Genomic DNA, 24,728 nt, shown 5'->3' with positions numbered 1-24,728 from the left:
GCAGCAAGGCAGAGGTAATAACACCTATTAATAATAGCTATTCCAGTCTCTTTGCTGGCTTGTTTTTAGCATTCATTAATGTAGATTCCACAGCCATGCCACTGCATGCCACTTTTGCTGAGGCTTTGCTGTCTTTATCATTAGCAAGCATCCTGAAACTCCTGTGCTGCAGAATGTCCTGTCCATCAAGCAAATAAATTTCCTGTATATTGCACTATCTTTTTAAGCATTTGAAGACTACTATTGTGTGCCCTGTTAGTCTATCCTTTGGGGTGTTTCTGAGTGACCACAAGTTTTCTAGACCTTGCCCTCTCAGTTTTGTCCTCGAGGCTTTCACTGATTGATCCTGCTTTTCCTGAAAGTGTGATGTTCAAATCTGGATATAGCACCTTTGTTGCAGAGTAAGAGAAGAGATGCCAGCCAGATAATATTTCTATACTTCCCCTATTGACTATTGCATCTTCATTGCAGTTAGTGCAAGTGAAGACACAGCAGGTCTGCGTAACCTGAAATCAGATCTTCCACTATAAAATTAAATTAAAATCTCTTAGCCTCACATTTGAAAAAGATTCTCAGCATTTTGGCAAGCTGATTCATTAATGCTATCTCTTTGTGCTGGAAAGAGATGACTTCTAACTTTGAAGACTTCCCAAATGTTTTTCCCACAGGTTGACATGATATTGGGATGGAGTTTTAAGATGTAGGTCTGATCTCTGTTCAGCAACTATTTTCAATGGAAATCCCCATCCTCAAGGACATTTCTGATTGAACATATCCTCAGATATAGCCATGATTCTTTCATATATGATATGCAAGAATCATGACTATTGCTTACTTCGCATCTTTACCTCAAAAAATGAGGTGGAAAAGAGGACCAGACACAGAGCTGCTAAGCAAAGTGGATTTTCTCACAACACAACAGTATTAGGGGAGGCACAGGAATTGAACTGCAGATACTAACCAAACTACCAGAAGAAATCAATCACAAAAAATGGATTCAGAGCAAACCAGTTACATCACATGATCTAGTGCCTCAGCAAAAGGCCAGGAGGTATAAGTACATCAGAACTACTTCCATAAAGAACAATCAAAGCACTTCTGTTTATCTATTCCCACCCACCCCCTAGTTACAGTTTCCTTGGTTTTCTTGGAGAGTCTGCTGCTAAAATCAAACAGGTGACACAGTTTCACAGTGATTACAGTGGCACAGTGGGAGTTTCCCCTCTGTCCCCTCACTGATGTGCCCAGTGACTGTCAGCTCTTGGAATTCAGAGCCAAGGGTCATCCACAAAGTGGAACACACTTCATTTCATAGCTTTCAAAACATCATTAGGACATGATCACTCATCATTTCCAAATAAATCAATCATACCTCCAAGGCTGGATACTTAATGCCATTCTTTATGCTTAGCCACCTTCTTAAAATAGACTCTCTCCAACAAACTGTCTGCAGGAGGAATATGTATCTATATCAGACCAGCTTCCAAGCAGTACTAAATTCATTAATTCCTATTAAATTTTCCTTTATTTTTTATAAGTGTTTCTCCATCATTTTAAATACCTTCCCTTTCCTCAAAATCATTAGACAGATCACCATGACCCAAAGCTCTAAGGTGACCCAAAGCTCTAAGGTATAACCCCTCAAATAATTTTGAGAATATGTATTGGCTTTGCATTTTGGACCAGTGTCACCCTGTTCTTCTAAAGTTTTTCTAAGCCTTCTGATGTTTACATTTTTGTAATAGAGTTTCTCACACACTTTTCATGTAAATATTGATTGTTTTGCATTCCTTTCTAGAGGAGGAAAGAATTGATAGACTGTTGGTTTGACCAGTGTATTTGGAGAAGTAGCAATTTCGTCCTCCAATCCACGGTCATCTTTGAAATTCTATAAATACCGAAGTCAAGAAATAAACATACTCCTTTTTGCCTTGCTTTCATATCATATTGCAACAGAGCAGAGGCAAGGTTTTTTGTTTTGTATTTTTTATGTTTATTCCACTCATTCATTTCACCTGGGTATAGAAGAATCATTTAATGTCTACCTACAGATTCTAACAAATCTGTGGATAATTCATGCAGTGAAGTAGACCAAATTACTACTCACCTGCACCTGTGGATGTCGAGGGATTAATAATAATTTATAAACTCACTTTTCTCTTAAACTGTGTTCCTGTGGCACGAAACAACACACTTGATCAGCAGCGCTGTCAACTTGGGAAAGCGAAACAGATGCATCACTGGAAGGCAAAAGTTCTTTCCTAGATTAAAGATAATTCATGAGGAAGAGACACTGTAAATCACCTCACCTCAGACTTCGAGGTTAACACCTCATTTCATAGTGGAAGAGCAGCATGTACTTATGCCACAGCTTCAACCTGGGAGTCCATCTCTGCATGAGGGGGAAAAACAAACTGATAAAACCCATAACCCCTGTGTTGTGGAGCTCAGTAGACGGTAAAAGGAAATCAGTATTTTCCTTTTTCTGTTATCAGTGAGTGAAACAGGTCTGTCTGACCCTCTTCCACACACACTGAACAAAGACTTTTGCTGTTCTGCACAAGAAAGTACCAGCTCCCATTGCTAGAACAGATCAATTCCCTTGTGCCTGGTTTGTAAGCAAAGAGGAAAATCTTTTATTCTAGGAGCCCTCCTGCTTCAGGAATAGAGCCTGAAGTGCTGTCTCTTGCAGTGGAGCTCAAGTCTCTCCAGCAAGCAGGGTGCTGCACAATGCAGAGCTCTGTCACAACTCAAGGGTCTCTGCCAGGTTTTGTACCAACCACTGTTGATTGCCCCAGCCATGTTCATGGAGTCTTTGATCCAGAGTTGCTTCCTTTAGCACATTCAGCACACTGGGTTGCCCCCATCCTTGCTGGGGAAACCGGCATCCCCCACCCTGGGAGAAATGATGCTCCTGGGGTCTTCTTGCCCTGCCCCACCCTGAGCTTAGGGATTGTCACTGCAGCCAGGAGAGGTTCTCAGCCCTACACCCTGTCCTGGGTTGGCTATGTGATGCTTGCATACCCAGTTATCTGTTCTGTTTATGCTGGATAATAAGTTTTGCACCTTTAAGACCTGTTCCGAGAGCAAAGCGGGGAGAGAAGAAGTGCAGAGTTTGTTATCAGAAACTGTACTTGCACCCTTGCATCCTGCTCCTGGACTGTGTTGTCTGCAGATAGACAGATAGCGGGACAGAGCTCTCCATTACTTTTAGTTAGTTTTTAACCAGTTGTGGCAGACAAGATCCCTGGACTGAGGTTTTTCTTTTTTCTTTGGACTTATTTAAACCTGCTCTGGACTGAAAGCCCAGAAGAGCACCAGTAGCTAGCACCTGTGGCCCACACATCAGGCTTTGTTTGCTGATTAGGAATAGTCACAATACGCAGCTATAAATTATTTGACATAATCTTTTACTCAGTAATTTCAGGTACCAGCATCAGGTAAAACCACATGTGTATGACCTAAATAGCCCTAATATATCATGGCTACTGGAAGCTATTTACAAACATTGCATATGTGAAAAATGTCTGCTCTGGAGGTGGAATATTTCTCAAGGAGGTCAGAATCTGCATGGACAGTGCTGGATTGAGTCTCCTTCACATCTTCTTATCTCCTTCACATCTTCTTACTATCTTACTGTCTTATTACAGTTCTGCACCTAATCAGTCAGCTTGCTTTGCTTAAATTTATGTCTGGTTCTAGTTGATGTCAGCTTCATGTCAATTCATGTCAAACATGGCTGAAATTGCCCATCTGGAAAAAAACCCAAACAAACAACTTCACAAGACTATCCTAGGAACATCCAGTGCTTTCATTCCCTGCAAATGAAGCCAATCAACTGTGATCTAAACTAAGAACAGAAATTGGCATGAACTACCAAGCTATCTCAGCTGAACATCTTTTTCCCATCATCATACCCCTGCTTTACCTAATGCAGGAAAATTCTTTCAGACAGCTGTTATTTTTTTTGGCTTCTTTTATACATCACCAGGAACACCTCCCACTGGTTTTCTCAGGACATTGCTAAAATAAGTAATACAGGACAAGTATTCTATCGTTAGTCATTGGGAAGATGAATCATTCTGGCTTTGTCTGCTTCTCTCTGTGATTTCTTTCACTGCATCAGTACAGTCCTTTGTTCTCTGTGAACACACTCATCATTCTTCAATCCTTGTAGTACCCATGTGACAAGTTATTACACTCAAAGTCTTATTATGGGCAAAAGGGGAAATGCCTCATTTGGGAAGCCAGGAATTCTCTGTTAGACTAATTAAAATCTTAACAGCCTAACTAAAATTCAACAAACTGTTATTACAGTGCAGTTGTAATGACACTAACCTTTGGAGCCCCAATTATCTAAACAATGCAATGCATAGCTCAGTAGTGCAGTCAAAGATTACTGTACAGGAGTGTTCCCTGATGTTCTGCTCTGCTCACCCTCACCCTGCCCCTCTGGCTTTCAAGTGTGCCATAAATCAGTCTCAAAGATCAGCTCACGGCGAAGGGCAGGGGACAAGGGTTGAAATATTTTACTAGCATTCCCAGTCCTTTGCTAGAAGGATGTTCATGATGGGATTTCTTCCTCTCCTTCTACCAATGGCTTCTTTCTTCTCCCTCCAGGGTGCCCATTTGAGTAATTTAATACATTTTTTAGGACAGTTCTACATTTAAATCTTTCTTCGTTGATGTGCAACATTCAGATTTGCTATGGGTGAGAAATTCTCTCCATAAATTGAACACCTCTTCCTTTTCTCTTTATTATGACTAAAACTGGCTTTGTCAAGCTCTACAATTTTTAAATTGAGTGTGTTTAGGCAGTTTTTTAACTGAGAATAGTCAGGCTGTCAATAGCCTTAGGGCTTCCAGTATTATCCTTTGCCCCCTCCATTGTTGTCCCATGTCTCTACTCTTTCGTATCACATCCTCTGATCCTCTGGTGGCCTCTACTGTCATACCACACCTACATTATCCCATGTTAATTTATGCTATGATAATAAGTGTTAAATTCAAATAACTGCTTCTTATAATTGCCTATACAAAGTTAGCTAATTCCACATGCTTATACAAAATTAGGCAAGAGCAAAAAAAATTAGTTACCAGCTTCCTTGTAATTAAAAAATAGTAAATGTTGCTGCTAAACATAAAAGACCTAAAGAACTAGGATGGCTAAGACAAAATTAGGAAGAGCCTAACAAGAATCAGTCCTTACAAAGCAAGCAGGTTACAGGGCTTTAACAACAAAGATATCCCACTCTTCCCAAAGCATCATGACTCAGGTCTTGATGTTCTGGAACTTTGTGCACAGTTGCAGCCACTGAAAGTTAGAGTGAACTTGCCTGTGTTGCTTCCAGTCCCATACAGCCAATTACATCCCTTCATAGGCAAAGAAAACGCTTGGGAGGTAACTAAAATTATTTAGGAAGAAGTACCCTGAATCCAACCATGCAGATCCAGCTATAAATTGATGCAAATGCACCAGGTTCTTTAATTTGCAGCCTTTGCTCCAGATGGTTGGTTATTGGGTTTGCTTTGGCTGAGTAGGGACCAGGCTGACAGGGGCAGAGATCATGACATGAGCAGCTGGAAAGGTGGAAATCATACATCTCCTCCACAGTATGTGGACTACAAGCACCCAGTACAGGTCAGTCACATGTATGCTTCTGCCGGTGCACCAATTACACTTGTTAGTCAGCCAGTTACATTTTTTCTTTTCTGCTGGATACAAGATCTTTAACATTTGTTGATGTGTTTATAATCTGTACTCATTGTGATGAGGTTTCATCCACATAAGTTGTCATCTTGTTGTGGCCTCGCTTTACACAAGTTCGGCACCAAATTTTAGTCAAACTTGTTGTCAATTCTGCTGAAATATATCATGCGAAAACAAACTGCAGCTTTAGGTGGGCACAAAACAAGCCAATGTTACTTAGCACACATCCCCTCAATGTCCATCTCCAAGTAGATGGGAGGAGAAGCTGCTGGTCTGCTTTCCCCTCCTGAATACCTGGGCAATATCTAAAGTCTGCAAAGTACTTGCAGATTTTCTTCTCATTTGCCTAGACTAAGCAGCTTTCACAGAAACTAAATATAGTGGATCTTAATCTACAAGGCTGTGAAAAAGTCAAGTCCTGACAGTGTAAACCAAATTAAATAGATTTTTTTTTCAAGTATAATGTAGTTTAGAGAAGCAGATGTTATTACCTTCTGGGCAGAGAAAAAAACCCACATTTTCAGGTAAAACTGTGTCTTAATACATATTGAAGAGCCTGTACAGTGGAATACTTGTTGAAATCCAGAAAAGTCCAACTTGTGAAAGCAAGTAATTGTCTACAGCTCTCTTCTGAAACAAAGAAGAAAAGAAGAAAGCTGCTGAAGAACATACCCTTCTATGCTCAGCAGTGTCTGCAGTGCTACATCCTCATTATGCTAGGCACCACACAGAGAGCAGCTTGCAGAAGACTGAAGACTGTGAGGAGATCTACTGTTACATATATTCACAAAACCAGAATGCTTGCTCTGCTTTGAGCTAAACCTACTCACCTTATTCCAATTTATACTTAAATAAAGCTGTCCTCATTCAAGCTCCAGTGTCACACAATCCAACTGTATTTTAATAGAATTGTTGAGGCGGGAATGAGACTCTTGAGATCCTTTAGTTCAACCTCTGCTCAGGCAGGGTCAGCTGGACTGGGTTGCAAAGGACTGCATCCAGTCAGGCTTTGAATATCCCCAAGTATCCAAAACGTCTCTGGACCACCCACACTGTAAAGCAGTGGTTTCTGTTTCATTTTCATTGGGCACAAATGAAACTGAATTTTCTGTTTCATTTGTGCCCAATTCTTCTTATCCTGCCACAAAGTATTATTGAGGATAGTCTGCCTCTGTCTTCCTCACTCCCTATCAGATACACATTGATGAGATCTTCTCAAGTTTTCTCTTCTGGCTGATAAGCCAAAGCTCTTTCACAGCCTTTTCTCATGTGAAAAAAGCTCTGACTCCTTAGTCATCTCTGTGGCCTTTATCTGGATTCTCTCCAGTATGTCCCTGTCTCTCTTCTACAGGCCCAGCCCTGGATACCTCTCTCCAGATGCAGCTTTGCCAGTGCTGAGCAGAGGAGCACCCTGCTGTCCATGTGTACTCTCAGTTCCTTGTCTGCAGAACTGCCTTCCAGCATGACCTGTGATTTGAACCCACAAACTCATATGAGTGCGGGAGAGAGAGTCCTTGTTTCTTGCAGAGACCAGCCATGTCCAGAAGATGTGCCAATGTCACATTGGGATAATGGCACAAAAGGCTGGACTAGCAAGTACTGGCACTCATTCATTGTCCTTGAGATATTTGGTACAATATACTTTCCACCAAGTAATGGCAGGGAGCAGTCGGAAATCTTTTCAACTCAGCAAAAACTGGCTGATCCTCTCTTAAAACACTATTCCTATGGTGGTCTTCTTTCCAGGGAATCAGAGAACACCTGGCTGTCCACATGCCTGGTTTACATGCACTAATGTGAGTTCTTGATCTAGAAGCTGAGAAAATGCCTTGAAATTGCCAATTGCAAATTTCAAGCAATTGAAACCACCTACAATCTGAACCTGGGAACACTCAAAGGGCTGAATTTAAGCAAAAAAACTTCCTTGGCTGGTATGGAATTATGCCCACCCTGTGTTTATTTTCTGTGCTTCAGACTCAGAAGCAGCACCAAGCTGAAAACATCCATTGCTGACCAAGGACAAAAAGCAGGATTGGTCACATTTAAGCATCTGCTTCCATCCCTTCTTAAACCTTGAGAGCCTTTGAGTACTTTCCGAGTTGTTTCTCCTTTCATTTTTACACAAGTCATAGCTGATTCACAGAGGTAGCAGAGGAAAATAATGAGGGAAGCACACGTGCTGCAACACTAAAAAATACATTATTAGTGTAAACAGCCCAGCTGGAAAATGCAAACAACAGAAACATTATGAAACATTTTGATTTCAAGTTTCCAGTTGAGCCATGTGGATACTCCCACACTCTCGCAGCACTCACTCTCCAGGACTGTTTGGAACTAATTTGCAATCCACCACATGCTGTGAGGTCCTGAGACCATGCTGCATGATCCACGTGCGCAAAACTCATCAGCAATCTTTTTTTTTCATTTTATCCAAGAGAAAAATCTGTGCTTTCTCTGCTCACTGCTTTGGCTGAGCTGGAAACAAACAAGGTGGAGCATTTTAGAGTGGCTTCCTGCTAATGAGCTAACATTTCCAAAGTGGGCTCAGGCAGATGCAGCTATAACAGTACTGAAATTCCAATTCATTGGCTTCTAGTAGAAATGAAGCGATGAATAAGACAGCTGCTAAAGAGTGATCCAAGAAAGAAAATTATGATTAATGTTTGTCTTATTGCCTTAACATCTTCCTTTTTTCATTATATGAGGCAACACGTGTGTTCAATGTAGCATACAAAGAAAATATTTCATTACTTATATTTCTTCAATCTACAAAGCTAAATATCATCTACATGAAACGTGTTCCTGACCTATTGAGGCATGTGGATATGCAATGAGCATATTTCCTCTCCCTCCAGTATAGCTCTAGTATTGAAATGATCACACTTTCCACACCCAAGCCCTATACCCAACCTTTAACTTCATAAGACATCCAAAGCAACTCCTGCATGATCTAAACTAAATTTGTAACATTTGCCATAATTCCTAATCCTTCTCATGTAATGCAGTTGTTTGATCAACATGCCATGAAATAGCTACAGTAAACCATTGGCCCACTTGGTACCTAACCAGTGGGCTGAGCAAGGAAACCTCCCACTGCCTTAGTGCCCAGGGACCTGATTCACGTGCTGGTTACAGAAACATGTAGCAATTTTTTAATACATCAGCCATGACCTGTCCTGGGGCCACAGGCCCTTGAGGGAATTAGCCCTGCCTTTCAGGAGCAGCAGCCTCCCAAGCACCAGCCAGCTTGCGGCACTCCAAACCTCCAGAGATCGGCAGCCACACAACTCGGCTCCCATGCAGCAGCCAGCACACAGACACACTCTTTCTAGAAACAGGCTCACTTCAGCCTTCTCATTCATCTGGGATCCTTCCCAAATTCTGCTACAGCTGGGGGAAGAAAAGCACAGAAACGCTGCACTCCAGCAGCAGAAAAATGGAGGCTGGCATTCAAGCAAGTCCCATTCTGTAAATGAAGCAGAGAGGGATGCAATCCTTTCTTCTAAAAGAATAGCTGCTCTATCAAACACTTATTTTGGCTTATTTTCTTAAGGCAGAGAGGCTTCTTTGAGCCCTCTGAGACAAGCTGCACACACCCTGGGCCCCTGCTAGATAATCTGAGTTAACACACACTCACAGCAAAGCCTTTCTGCAGCCATGTATTTATTTCCCTTACACCCATATAAGCACAAATGTGAAGCTACTGTTTGGAAACATTTTTAATTTCCAAGACAGTTTCAGATATAAACTCTAAAAAAGAACATTATCATATTTTACCAAGTGTTTTAATATTTTCTCCCCTGCACTGGCACCAAAGGCATCACCTGGATCCACACAAGACCTTCATTTAATTTATCAGTAGATAAAGCAAAGTGAATATATGCAGCACTTTCAAATATGTAGGTCCCCCTAATGTGTGGACAGTTTGGCAAATACTTGTTTTCTTAGAGGAAGCCATGTTTCCATGTTCCAGCCCCTTACACCCACAAATATGCCATTATCACCAGAGTCTTTCTAGGCTCTCCCTTTCCTCTATATTTAGCAAATGGACCAGCAGCTCACCTGCTTCTCTTCTTTTTACCAAATTACATTTGGTTTTTGTTTCTTCCAGGCTTCTTGCTTGAATTTTTGCAGCTGCCACTCCTTTATTCTTCTATCCCTAGAGGCTTTTGGGTGGTGTGTGACAGATACATCCACAGACTTCACCTCCTCTTTGTGTCCCACAAAGGCTGACCGAGACATCTGTATCCCTTGGCCATGTCCTCTGCTCCTCTAGAGAGCTGCTGTCCACATGCAGTCCCCCTCCTGAACAACTAAACAAAGCCAAAGCCAAAGAGTCCTCCTACAACCTGCTCAGGGCGCTACACCACATTTCATGATATGTGCCCTGAGGTTGAGTTTCAGGAAGAGGCCTTCAGAGCCCACATCTACAAATGGAAAAAATGAAATAGAAAAGGGAAAGGGGCATATGACAACAGATTCTGAAGAATCCAATCTGAGCATCTGCAGCAAAAATTAAACTTCATGTGCAATAAGCACCCTGGCACCAGTGTTTGAATTAGAAGTTTCTGAGTTATTTGTCAGATCAAGCCCTGTAAGAAACAGGTTTTTACTGACATTTTTGTATTGCAAAAAGTTTTATTATATTCCCCCATGTATTCCAACAACTGTGCTAGCAATGCCCTTGGTTATAGACTTCAGACTCTCCAGTTTGTTTGTATCTGCTATATTTAGGTTTGTTGTTCAAACTTCTTGATCTGACTATTGGCAGGACTCATCAATTGTTGGCAGCATATTATTATAACTAATCAGCATTTTACAATTACAGACAATGTCTTCTGAATAAAATTGTTGAGCCTGTCAGCAGTGGCCATTAGAGAAAAAGCTTTGCCATTTCTAATTTTGTGTTATTGATCCAAAAATGCAAGAGATAAAAGACTGCTGGAAAACTTCCTGGAGATTATGTCAATACACACTGAGAATTAAGACAATAACTTTTAAGAAGCCAGACACAATGATTCATCCCTTGTAAAACACGCTTGAGCTTTGCAATTACCTTTTAGGATTTCCTTATCATTATTTACACTAACTGAAAAACTTACCTTTCTACCAAAATATTAATTTTAAGTTTTTACAGGAAAATCTTTTCCAGACTGAGCAACAGTTTTCCAAGCAGCTTCTTTAAGCATCTAGGTCTAATAGACTTTGCAACCACACAAGCAACTATGTATATGCATTCCATGATGGGCAATTTTGGCAAGCTCCCCCGTGCTGCAATTTTCTCTTGATCCAGCTTCACAATGGAGATCAGTCAATGCAATCTCTGGATTTCATTGCCAGTGGAATGAATGTCTGCCCAACAGAGCCTGTGAGGAGATTGGAGTGACATTCCACACTGGTGGAAGCCGTGATATTTGGAGAGAGACAGCAGCCCCCAGCTTTGGGTGCACTCTGGAGCCAGGTTAGCCAGGAGCCTTGCCTTCTTTTAGGGACAACACACTGCTTGTTGGCTGCTGAGTGGCATCCAAGAGGCAATATTCCAGCTTCCAGCCCTGTTTGTGAGCATGTTTCACCTATAATTTGGCAAGGCGAATCATTATCTGGCACACCAAAAAGGTTGCTGACTCCAGGTAGAAGCTATTTTAGAATGCTTTTATGCCAGAATACTTTTTCCTCACTTCCATTATCTGTCGCAGCCCCCAGCTAGATGGTGACAGTGGGGGGGGCGACAGTCCCCCTTTTCCGGGGCTCCGCAGAATCCCATCTACCAGTGGAGGTGCAGCACGGAACAGAAGGACAGCAGCAGCCCGGGCCTGGGTGGCACTGGGTTACTTTATTTGATGTTAAAGTCCCTGAATCTCGGGGTCCCAGGTAACGAACTGGGGGCAAACAGCAGCTTATAAAGGGGGGCAGGTCTCAAGGGAGGATACAATGTAAGAACTGTGGGTGGACCACAAGGCAGGGAATACAAGGGAGGAAACCTGCTTGGGACAGGAGGGGTTAACAACTGGATGTGGGAGGAAGGGGTTTGAAACTCGGCAGAAAAGTAGCTAAATAGCAAAAAGATAAGACACCTGGCTCAATTGAATAACAAAGGCAGGTCTGTGTCCCTCTAAAATCAGGGGGAGAAAAATCCCAAAAGGACAAATCAAACAATAACCTTCAAAATAAAAACACAATACAACAATTATCCAGGGAATAATTTATTGCAAAGAAAAATATATTGCCCTACTATCTTTTCAGAAGAATTCAAATGGGTATTAAGCTAGCATCTTCGCAAACAAATCTTTGTTTGCAAGCCCAGCATACCAGCAGTACCTTCAGAGTGCTAATGAAGTTTAATTGATGGCATCACCCTCCCCAACAAGGCAGGAAACCTTCAAAAAACCCTGTAGAAATTCTGTAAAATCTCATTTTTTCAACAGTATTGATTATTCATTATTTTTGCTCATGCTCATATAGAATTTGCTGTTTGTCAGCTCACATGGTATTGACTTCATCTACAAGAATTCCTGGCACCCTGTGATACCATGACAAGCCAGGGCTACCTGCACAATTCACAACATCTGCAGATCAGCCTCTCCAGACCACTGTCCTGAGCATACGAGTTTTAAATGCTGTCAATCATCACTCCTGCTCAAACGATAGCACAAAACCAGTAAGAACACAGAGCTTGGTGTTTTTTTCTTCCCCTGCCCATCCTTCAAATGATGCCATTTAAGCTCTGTTTTTACTCCAATCCTTGCTGGTGGTACAAAACTCAGCAGGAGGGTGATGAAAAAAGATGCAGATCAATCCTGGACCTACCCTGCTGCAAAACACAGGAGCAGAGATTATGACACATTTCTCAGGAGATCATCTTCTCGAGGGCTTCACATTCCAGCATCACTCCTGTGAGAGTCTGAACATTTTATTTGAGACACTCGACAGCCTCTGGGACACATCTATACACTATGGAAAACTTGTTCCTCCTTCCCACATGTTGAGTTAGGGAAAGGAAACAAAATGGACATGCTTGATGTGCAGAGGAAATACATCATGTTAGTCTGCATAAGTGTCAGATTCTAGAACACACACTTGGGCTGTTAATATAGGGTTTAAAAGAGCTAATAAAATCCACCCAAGATGACACTGAATGGACCTATTTCAAGTCCTAAAAAAGCAGAAAACTAGTAAGCAGGTTCAGACTTCAGTCCAAAAATTGCTGGAAGAAGCTCACAGTGACAGAACACTGGACAGCAGGATTCACAGCAGCACCATCAATTTTATCCTGAAAGGCTTTCCTGCTACTCATTTACCAGAACAATCAGCCAGATCCCAAGTTATAATTTCAAGTGTGACATCAAATTGAGTTTTCATATGTTAGATTTTATCTTTCACAGATGCTTCTTCCTTGGCTTTTCTATGCAGCCATCACAACCACATCATGAGAACAGTAACACACACAGATTTATCAGTTCCTCAGCCTTTTGCAGGATTCAACATTTGTACAGTTGTTATTTCCATTCCAAGCCCAAACCCACCAGTTCTCCACACCATATTTTCTTCTTGCTTTTCTCCTGAGTTCCAAAGGAGTTGGGAAGAGGGAAGACCACCTCTTCTAAAACATCCTCTTTCCAAAGAAAGCTAAACTGGATGTGGGCAGCCTGAGCAGTTCCTCAGACCGAACAGTTTCCTTGATGCATACATGAAAGCACAGGATTTCAAATGAACAGCTATGTGCTTGAAGTGAACAAGTAATTCAGTAGGAGAGATGGCAAGTGTGCCATTCACTAAGATTAATTTATTATGAAAAAAAAAGTCCACAGGAGAAAACTTGGAGGACAGATTTTCTATCAGCCAGTGATTTATGCAAGGACTGCATTGGTTAACTTGAATTTTAGAGCTATTGACAAAAGTGGCTCTTTAATGTGCCTGGTTGTATGTTCACATTTCTGAACTGCTGCCATGAGCATCACTCATTTCCTGTACAACATGAGCCACACACCAGGCCGCCTTGAGCTCAGAGATCATTCTGCTAAGCTTAAGGAGAGATAATAGCTGTTACAGATTCAAGCCTAAACAAATCAAGAGATTTGTTTCCTTGGTAAAGAAGGAGATTTTAAATCAAACTTTTACAGGTACAACCTTATGTCCAAACCTAACATCAATGCATCAGAGAACATCACCTCATGACACTATTGGCCTCTAAAGAACTTTTCCGTTATTTCCAGCGAGCTTTAAAATTTTCATGGGGAATAAATCTCAGCCACTGACACATGCTAAACTTTTCTGCTACTGACCCAATGAGGAAATGCAACAGAACATCTGAAAGGGTTCAGAGCTGCACATGGAAAATTAATTTCTCTTCCTATTTCCACCTGATTGTGCATTTTGCAGTCACTTCTGACTGCACTTGATACAAGGCAATACATATCCTGGCAGATTCTCACCTTGGGAACAGCAACATGAACCTGAACTGTTATATCAATAAATTACTTTGAGAAGCAGCTCTACTTTTAGCCCACTAAAGAATTACCAAACTATGGAGGTATTTTCAATTTTTAGCAGTTTACATAGATTAATGTGCTCCTCCTCTATTTCTTTCTTTCAGTGACTACTGGTCACCCTGGAAGAAAGATTTTGAGGGCCAAAAATTCCAACGAGGTTAATTAATTTGTATCTGGTCTTTATCAAGAAGCAGCAACAAAGTCTCTGGATTTACACTACTGAAATTTTACTCATTATATCTTTTCAGTTTTAGGTGAATACAAGGTGTTAAATTTTAGTGGTTAGAGCTTTCACACTGAACATGCCTAATCCATCCAAACAGGAGGCTACAGCCAAAGGGGTGGTCTGGCTACCCAAATGTACCTCTCGCTGCCTAAATATTTGCTCTGTTTCCCATTAACTGGTTTGAACTTTCAGGTGACTGCAGTGCAAACCTTTGATCCAGCCAGAAAAATAACACCTCCCTAAACTACCCAAGATTAGATTGAAGTGAACTCAGATGTCAGCTTCCTGACAGACAGACAAGATGAATGTTGGATTTGATGCCCAGTACAAGGAAGCAGCTGGGAGACTGGTACAGCCTCTTTCAAAAATCAGTCACTGCACAGTTGAGTTTAAACTACTGTTTCGTGTTGTGGCAAGTCACAACATGGAGAGGCAGTGGGAGGGAGCAGGCAAAGCAGGAGAATGAGCAAATCTTGGTGAACTGCTTAGTACAGGGAGAGATGAAACTGCTTGGTAAAAAAGTGTCCCAGAGGTTATTCTTTGCTGTAGGTGAAGCAAGGCAAGTAGGATGAACAACCAGAAAGCTCCATGGGCAAAGATCTTGCTCAGCAACATTTACTCCATGGTTCCTTTGGCTTAAGCAATTTAAATGAAATATAAACACTGGAGAATACACTTACGTCTTGAGTATTACCATGGAGTAGATTGCAATGACATTTCATGTGTTAGAAATTTTAAATTAGAGGAAACTCCAGAATTTTTAAAATGAACAAAAGGTAACTTGTCTTGTTTTGGGAAGACAGGTGTCTGCTAAGGAAGGCAGGAGCTTCTCCTGAAGTGGAAAAATGTAAACCGCCTCCCTCTGGATTGTTATAAATTTGAAATTAAGGGCTGCTCTCAGGCAAAAATATGGGAGCAGGAATAACAGTTCTTTATTAGGGAGGAAAATAAAAAGATAAAATAAACAATGCAGTAAACGAAAACAACGCTGACAAAGTCAGAATATGACCTGACACCCTGTTGGTCAGGGTGTTGGTAGCAGTCCAATTGGAATTGTGGCTGTAGTCCTCCTGGAGTGTCAGGGGTGGTTCTGTTGGAGCGGGGATCCTGTAGAAGGGTGTAGTCTTCCTCTGAAGGTCCAGTGGAAGAGGCAGCTGTTCCTCCAGGAAATCCAGTGGAAAAGCCATGCTGGTGTTCCAGAAACTCAAGATTATATCCAGGTAGAAATGCTTGGCTCCTCCCTCAGGGTGAAGCATCGCACAATGGGATGTCATAGTTCTTATCAGTCATGCAGTGACACTCAATAGCCTGTTATCAGCAGACATCTCCCCTGAGAGAGGTTTGGTTGTGGAAGAGATAAGGAAAATTGTCCACTTAACAGAAGACAACTGCCACACAGATGGCAAATAGAATACAATTTGCTTGGCAATCCAGGACACTTCTGTATCACACAATCAAGTGAAATGGGGTATCTTCTCATAAATATGAAGAATTTTGAAACAGGACAGATATTCTCCTAGGTGAACATCAGAACTGAAAAGCCATCACCTGATCATAGAGACAAATACCCCAGTGCTTCAGATTCAAGCTTATTCACACTCCATCTAGGTAACTTCATCTTCTCCATCAAAAAAGCTTTTTTTGCTTTTCATGAAAAGAGGTGAGGAGAGGTCGATTATAAGTGAATTAAAGATGATACTCAACAATGAAAATTAAGTCAAGAACCAAAAGAAATCACCTGTTAACAGGGAAAAGAAACATCATTACATCTGTACCATAACATTTTAATGACTTCACCTGTTCCTCTAAAGAATTTATTTCTGCTAATACAAAGTAGCCCAGGACTCTCTTCAGCTTTCCTTACATGCTGGTACAAATGTACTCTGTGCAGAGAACAGTCTTTGGAAAACATATATGATGGAAGGCCAGATCTTAACATTCTGGAGGACTTCCAGTTCCTGAAGAAGGTTTTTATGAGCCTACTAGCTGCTTGGACTGCTTTGAGGCATGGTGTGATACAGGACGGGAGATGGTAGGTCTTCAGGAGATCACTCTCGTGTGCAGCAAGACAGTGATGAACTCGTTTTAGCCTCTGGAACTCAGTGTGATGCAAATCCCTCAGTCTAATCAGGCAAGACAACTGCAGTGACTGTTACCTGCCTTTGTTACTGTTTTATCATGTGGCACTGTATAACTTTTGAATTCAGCATTTCTATCACTGTTCTCTATAAGCAGCTCACCTAGGGCATCTAATTCCCAGCTTTGAATCCAACAGAGCTGTTCTGGCAGCACAAAGGCTGTATTAGCCTCTAGGTAAGTGCTTTCCAACATGACCTTGGTTGGAACTACTATTTGTTTATTTATTTCACAGTCAATAGAAACACTCTACCCTACCAATTCAGTTTAGTACACATGCAACTTTAGTTTTCTCATTCCTCTAATCTATGCATATCCATTTCTATGCTAATTTGACTTTTCATTGTTCCTTAACCACAAGCAGCAGCCTCTCATAAATTTCTTGTTCTGTTATTTACTGATCTGCACTCAAATGTTGTATTGTGACCAGAATACCTTCAAAGTGTTTCAATAACTACTAGTTTTTCCATTTGTTTTCAAACACTACCCTTCTCAGAGTTATTCCAGGAAGGAATACAATAAGTATGAGCTCATTGCTACAGAGGATAAGGAAGAGGATTCCTGTGAAAATGCACTTCCATTCAGCCCTACTGCAATAACTGGGCAAAAGGAGCAGACAACTATGAGAAAGGCATCTACTGTTCTATTTTTTTAATGTAAAAACATTTCTTTAGAAGTAAGATGATCTCCAGGTAGGGAGGTGTGCTGCAAATCCCTGCTCTCTTAGCCTTCCTTCACTACAAATGGACTAGTTTTCCAAACACTGGTATGACAGTTGGTCCTGAGAAAGCACCATTTACTTCAGCAGTTCAAACCATTGGTTAATCCAGGCCAGTAGCTTCACTGCAACAACAGCCAGCTCCTCCTGCTGCAGACACATGCAGAACAGAAAAGGTTTGCCACCTGATGTCAGCTAGTCCTCATGCATTCCCTCCAGGGCTCACACCTGCAGCCTCACAGTGTCCAATACAGCAGCCCTCCCCTCCCTGCTGAACATACTCCCCAGAAATCAATAGTTTAAGCAAGGCACAGAGGTGTTAGTCAGGAGGACACCCTCCTCCCTATATTCCAAGGTCACCCTTCTCCATGAAGCTTTACCCATAGCACAAATCTCCCCTCCTTGCCTGGCCAGGCAGCCCCTAATTGCAGAAGGGGAGCAGGAAACACAGCCAAGCCCCCTCACTGGTGTACTGTTTTCCTACCAGAGAACTGGGACAGGCCAGCACTGTTTACAATGTCATACACAGCTGGAGCTCAGACCTCATTAGGCATTGACAGATCCGCCTTTAGAGCCAAAAGTGAAGCTCAAACACTAAAGCAGCTGCAGAAATGCATCTTCAGACTCCCTGGGCAAATTCTCAACTTAGCTAACATTTTAAAGAGCCTTACAAACATCCTACTCAACATGCCATGGCATTGTGAAGGATTTCTTGTGGACCTTTCGATTAGTTGAAACTTTCTTTATTATTCAGTAACAGTTCCAGATGTTGGTTTTCCAGATTTGCCACTGTAATTACAGATTACTTTGCTTACTGAGGTGCAGAAGGAGATGTGCAAGGGATATAACCACAACATGACAAAGATGACACGCGCCACTTCAGATTTATATCCAGAAAGGATACATCCCAGCTTTCTTCTAAAAAAGCCTCAGTCTTCACTTCGGAGGCATTTCTGAAGGTAAAGAGGCCTTTCATTAGGTAAAGAAATGCTCTCTGCCCTTTTCTGCAGTGACTGAGGAGCCTGCATGTTCTAAGCTGCTGAGCACACTGAAAGGGCATCCTAGCTCCATCTAGCATCTGACACACCAGCCCATTAGGCGTTTGTGGCATTTTTCATTTTCCTCTTCCTACAGCCATTGCAAAGGCAGGTTCCCTCCCATGCTTAACCTGCTTTCTATAGCAACTAAAATTTCCTTTTCAAATTGCAAGCAACTTGATATTTTACCTCTTTCTCCAGTTGTTTGACATCCTTAATGTGCCTTTGATATAAAACTGATCAATGTCTCCATGCTAGCAAGATTTAAAATAGCACTACTATTTAAACTTGTTACATTTTTCTCCTTAATAATGCTCTTCAGCAAGCAGCTTAGGACAGCAGAGACAAGGCTAAGGACTTTCTTAGACAAAAAACAAATAGGTAAGCAAGAAAAAAAGAGGAGAACAATTATGTAGAAATCCCACAGCAATTAGAAAGTTCCTTGCATCAGAGTATCATGCTTTTACCAATAATAAAATGTCAAAGAAAGGGAAAAAAATTATGCATCTTCAGTGTGTGCTCCAAATGTGCATAAGAGAACATTTTCTTCATTTTTCTATACCCACATCTGTGGAAATGAAGGCATAAATCAGATGTATCTATTCACTCATAACTAGCTGAGCATCCACATTCTTGGTCACCCAGCCATCAGTGCCTATATTTTCATATCATAGTTGATTAGCCAGCACTACAATTATGTTGAAAGAAGTACTGCTTTCCTGAAAATGGCTACTTGAATTTAATGGTAACTGTTTTATATCCCAGGGGTATAATCTCTATTGCAGTCAGATTTCTGCAATTAATTAGTTCATCGTCTGCCCTTGATGATGAGGAGGTGCTTCTCCATGGCAACATTGATTTGTGAAGTTTAGTATCAGAAAGAGAAGAAACCCACAAACCCTCAGATTTCAGCTACACCAGCAGCAAGAGCTCTCAGGCTGCAAATCCTATGAGACAGGAGCTGCCTATCCAGCTTGTGCTGTGCTTCAGTGCTTGGCAGCCTGAGCATTGCCCAGTGACTCGGTGGCCCTCTGCTAGGGCCTTGCAGCTCATTAGTGTTGACTCATTATTTCAGACATGTGAGAAAGCCAGCCAACAGCAAGGGACAGAACATATTGGGTTCCATCCTCATCTAAGCAGCTGAGCTACTGGGGAAGGGCCATTTATTTCTTGCCCCTTTACAGGAGGACTTGCTTTGAAACGTTTCCATTGTTTGGCTTAACCATGCCCCTGACATTTAATACTTTGCAGTAATAACAAGAAATAGCACCTAGGCTTTAGACTGTTTTCTATGTTGGAAGATCCTAAGACAATCTGTACATTTGGTGAAACACACTCAAGACATCTAATAACTTTTCCATCACAATTCCTCTGAGTTGCATAACAATAGAGGCTTAGCAGACATCAAAAACTGCCAGAAAGCATTAAACTCACAAAGCAAAACCAGTATTACCATGACTCTCTCTGGGTTGTAAAGTTATTAATGTTGAAAAAGTCAAAAGTTGCAAATACTTCCTCATTACTTCAATAAATTGGGGACCTACTGCTATTTTGTAAGAAGACACAAAACCTCAAGAGAATTAATAAATAATATGAGAATATGTACAATGGACTCAGAAAAGCCAATCTCAAGTTTTCATTTTCCATACAAGGCCATTGTTTGTGGTTGCTAAACTTCAGGATTAATAATTGCCACTCTGTTCTAGTCTAGCTCTGAACATCGCCTACTGAAGATTTTCTGTTTTGAAAATTAACTGGAGCAGGGACAAAAGCTTTGCTTTCTGCCCACCAAATATCTTAATGGAGGTGGTTAAATTCTCTTGCCTGTATAGCAAACACACCGTTATTTGTACAAAATCACAGATCCCCACCAGAAGAAACCTTCCCATTTCAAGAGTGCTCCTTGTGGCTTGTCTCCTGCCCCTGCCAAGGGGAGCCACAGGAACCTCACAGTGCCTGGAAGCACTGCCTAACCCCTGGATCTTCACTGGATGTACCTCTACTGTGAAAAATGCCGGGGGTGGGAGGGTTATTTAGGCCTGCTGTGTGCTGTTAACAGCAGGGCCTTCTATGTGAGTTAAACAACATTGTTTCAGATACTGCTGCATGCTCTTGGAGTCTCCTCCAAAGATGCCATTGCTGTTAGAACCACCAGCTTCCCATTTCCATTGTTGGTGAACAAAGTATCTATATAGAACTGTGATCTATTCCAAATAAAAACCATCCAGGCTTTAAAAGCAGCACAAATCACAGAGTAAGGCCCTGGCAGCAGGTGCCCTGCAGGCCACAGAAGAATGCTGGGTGGGGGCAAACAGGCAATTACAGTTCCAGCTCTGCCTGATTTAAGGGGCTCTCTGAACCAGCAGATTGGCAGGCAGTGACACGAGCAAGGCTCAGAGAGTTCAGGGCCCTAATTGGTAGGATTTCAAGTGCACTACAACTCTGCTCTGCAGGACTTTCTGGCCACTCTGATGGAATTAATTTCATCCTAATGCATCATTGTGCATATGATGTATCCTCCTCCTCCAAATATAGCATTTCAAATAATTAAAGCCAGGTTAATTACTCGGTCAGCCACTGGGAACACTTACAATGCCACCATATGTAGCAAAGGAACCCCATGCAGCTAAAGAACCTCAAACTCTTTCCCATGTGTCTGGATGGGGAAAAAAACTCCCACCCTCTTCTGTATTTTAATAAATAACACTAACTAAAGAATGGATGCTATGTGTGAGATTTGATGGCGTATCTGGTATGAGATTTAAAAACCAAAGTTACAAGTGCTCACAACAAAGCAGGCCAGCCAAAGGTTCAGGAACTATTTGTCTTTTAGGGGATTACATGCAATAGTCTGGCATTGCCAAGAGAGAGCTGAACTTCCTTAACCCAGCCCCCCAAAGGCCAAGGGAGAAATACAGCTGCTGGCTACAGAGGCCATAACACCAGGAAGGAAGAATTCGAACTGAAGACATTTCATTGTAAGAGGAAATAGTACAGATTTACCAAATGCACCTATAAGCTGGAAATCAGGATGTCCCAGCCAGCAGAGCCATCACATGTTTAAACAGCCTTCCACAAAACAACTGATTTACACATGAAGCAATGCCAGTCAGTGAAATACACGAGCAACTAGAAGTGACAGTAGGGAAGCTTACTTTCACAGCTTGAGATATCTCCCTAGTCTTAGTTTTAAGTTCTTAAGTACTCCATATGTCCCAGCAGATTTATTGGGACATTTCTCACATAATTTCCCCAGACACCAATGTCTCAGAGCTCAAGCATTTAACAACAGGGAAGCAGTTCACTCTCTAGGCTTTTGACATACCCACCATCTAAACCAGAGAGATTAAAGCATTTCTGCTCTCTGGGAAGCACAGCTACTACTTACTTAGGATTTCCACAGATAAAATATCTGGAACTACAGAAAAAATTTCAAAGTCATAGTAAGCACTTTGTAAGGCTGGAGAGGTACATAGTGCAACATTTGTTACACTCAAAGCAACAAGTAGCCCATGTTGTCTCTGATTTCTTTTATAGCTTGGGCAATTCAGCAGCCATGCTTTCATTTACTGCTGTCAGTTCAGACAGCTTTTGTCCCCAGGTTCATAAATGTTACCTAAGTGAGTTTCCAATATAAGCCTGCTTGGATGTTTAACTAGCAATTTAAAACTAATCCTTGTCATTCTTTTCCTGTTCATCACATCATTCAGAAGCTTGTTTGCACAGTCACTTTCAGCCAGTCTTAGTAAAGCCTGGGAACAGCCATCTTCCACAGCTAGCATTACAATTGGGATGAAAACGTCTCCTTAGACTGAGCCACTCACCCAAAGTAACAAACTGCACCTTTTACTCTTTCCTTGTTGGTCAAAACTCGTGTTTTCAGAATGGATCAACAGTTAAGAAAAGAATAAAAAGCATAGCTTAAAATTATATTCTTTAATAGTGGACCATTCCTCCCCCATGACATAATTATTTATGAAGCCAAATAATATACAGTTTGCTCCCCAACTCCATCATGCTGCTTTCAGGAGTTGTTTCCTGGGACTTGGGGTGTGTATATATCACATTGCTACTTGGTGGTGTTTTTTTGTTTTTTTTTTTTTAACCAGATTTTCCAAGAGGTACATCAGTCTTTATTCTGAGAAAGAGTGGGCCATGTCTTTTTCCACTCATAACTGTGGTATTCACAGGCCCTCTGGACAGAGAGAAACTGTGAGACGAGCAGAGAAGAAGGAAAACACAATTCTTATCTCGCTTGCTGTGCCCGTGTTGTGCTAAAGTAGAATGCAATATGGAGATTGTTTACCCAAAGTGAGGAGGATGTTTTGTTCCCTTCGCCTATCAGGGCCAAGAAGTGTGTGTGTGTGTGTGTGACTGTCACGGGACAGTCTTGAGAGAATCGGAGATGAGTGCTGTTCTGTGCAGTTGAGAGCAAGAGCGAGTGCTTGGCAGATTTATTTTAGATACAATGTACATAGTACAGTATAATAAAGTAATTCATTATCCTTCGGATGATGGAGTCAGATGCATTATTCTCTCTCCCCTTCCTCGGAGTCGCCGTTGATTTACAACACATAACCCTTGGACTTCCTTATCCATAAACCCTGAATCTGAGTGTTGCAGTGACTCTGAGAGCAAAATCCAACAGTGACTTAACTTAAACCAGATAATATCCAGGTTCTGCCAATAGGAAAGGAAATGCACAGGACAGCAGAATTCACTGGATCAGGCTGCTTTGCCTTTCAGGTACTTCCATCTTCTAGATCTGAGCACAGTAATCAGGCAGATTCAGGGACAGTACTGTGAAAGATGATTTCATTGTACAAGGAGTTTTATAAGCCTGCAAGTTAGACACAGCTTCCTGAACATCGGGAAAAGTTGGGTACAATGTCTAAGTTACAAATTAATTACCCAAGATGTGTGAGAAAGGTAAAAGACCAGTTATACTCTTCAATACATATATTTACCAGAAGCTATCCCGGTTATGAAGCTACATGTTGCAATAAACCAGGCTATGTGATCATTTGCTAAAGTGATTCTGTCCTTACAACAGAATGATAAATAGGGGCAGGAAATGACACCATTGCTCCTTTTTCTATCTACAAATAATGATTTATTTTTATTGTTTTGAAATACAATATTTTTATTGTATTGAACTGCAATCTCCAGAGCAGGTCTCTGGAGATATTTATGTGATATTAAAAGGCACTATAAGAGACCGAGCTTGTAGTGCACCTACACCTACCACAACTGCAGTAATGCCGATAATTTGGATTCATTACCCTGGCAGCAAAGAATGAACCATTCCCCTTGCAGTGTGACAAGTAAACCACGAACCCACAGTGTGACCAAACACACAAAGAAAATTTTCCCTTTTTAAGAGAGTCAACATTTTTATCAATGTTGAAGTTCAGTGACCACTACCCGTCAAAACTATTATGCACAGCACACGTGTATCAAACCAGGTGTATGGCAGGATTCAATTCCTCAGTTACAGAAGCTCAGGTTGCTCCATACAATAAGAAATACAGGAACTGGGCAAGCACAGAGCAAGTGTTGGCCTCTGCAGGAAGACATCCGGGTGCACTGGTGAACTTCACCTTGCAGCAGCGTGCCCTGGTCAGCAGGCCAATGGAAAAGGTCAGTTTCACTCTCTGTTTGTGAAGCCCTTTGTGGAGCACTCTCTCGGTCCTTTCAGTACAAGACATAAATTAGCAAGTCTTTTGTAGTGACTATGGCTGACAAAAATCCCAGACTTCCAAAATGAAGCAAGTGTGCAGTTGAAGCTAAAGCAGGACACTCTTTTCAGAAAACCTTCTTGTCATTTGCAAATTCACACCACCAGTTCAGTATCAGGAGGCTATTCTGGAACCATACATGATTCTATCTGAGAAGAGTTTCCCACCAGTTTCTCCTCTGTTCACTAAGACAATCATCATTATATTTTAAGCAATTCCTTAGGTACTCAGTGCATCTTTAGTCATTTGGAACTGCAAGCAAGTGCAAAAGCAGTAGTGCCTTAATTTCTCTCATGCTCCATATGGTTTCGCTTCCAAGGTACAGGAGCAGCCTGCCAGGGCTGATAGCTCATCCTGGCATTCAGCAGGGATGTGTGGGGTGCACAGGGCACATTCAGAGTGGCTCATACTGGTGACACACTAACCGAAATCACCTGCTAAGCCATCAGCTTCAGACAGAGCCACTGTACTGTCTCACAGCTTCTATCTGCTGTCTCACTCTCTTTTACCTGTGACAGACCACACCACAACAAGGTGCACATTTCTGGGCACAGAGTGTCTCTTGCAGTACCTTTTACAGCTGCTGAAGGTGTCTCATCCTGATGGAATAGGATTTTCTTTCCTCAGTTCACTCTTGCATCCCAAGGTGCATCCATGCAAACAGGGAAAAGTGA

General features: G+C 41.6%; 1 protein-coding gene across 4 annotated transcripts in view; it reads right to left on the bottom strand.

Annotated features, from left to right (window-relative positions):
- Positions 1–24,728, bottom strand: part of NECTIN3 (nectin cell adhesion molecule 3) — a 122,105-nt gene that overhangs the window by 28,439 nt on the left and 68,938 nt on the right. The window contains exon 9 of one of the 4 annotated variants that reach the window (XM_059837573.1): positions 11,898–16,163. The exons of 2 other annotated variants lie outside the window; for them this stretch is intronic. In XM_059837573.1, coding sequence (XP_059693556.1) covers positions 16,143–16,163 — 21 coding nt within the window. In that variant the 3' untranslated portion in view covers positions 11,898–16,142. Of the gene's footprint in view, positions 1–11,897; positions 16,164–18,867; positions 24,688–24,728 lie in introns of those variants that run through there. One more of the 4 variants, XM_059837555.1, reaches the window with a different exon arrangement.

This window comes from Haemorhous mexicanus, chromosome 2, assembly GCF_027477595.1.
Source record: "Haemorhous mexicanus isolate bHaeMex1 chromosome 2, bHaeMex1.pri, whole genome shotgun sequence".
NCBI classification, from domain to species: domain Eukaryota; kingdom Metazoa; phylum Chordata; class Aves; order Passeriformes; family Fringillidae; genus Haemorhous; species Haemorhous mexicanus.
Note: the sequence above shows the minus strand (reverse complement) of the source record. Positions and strands in the feature narration are given on the sequence as shown.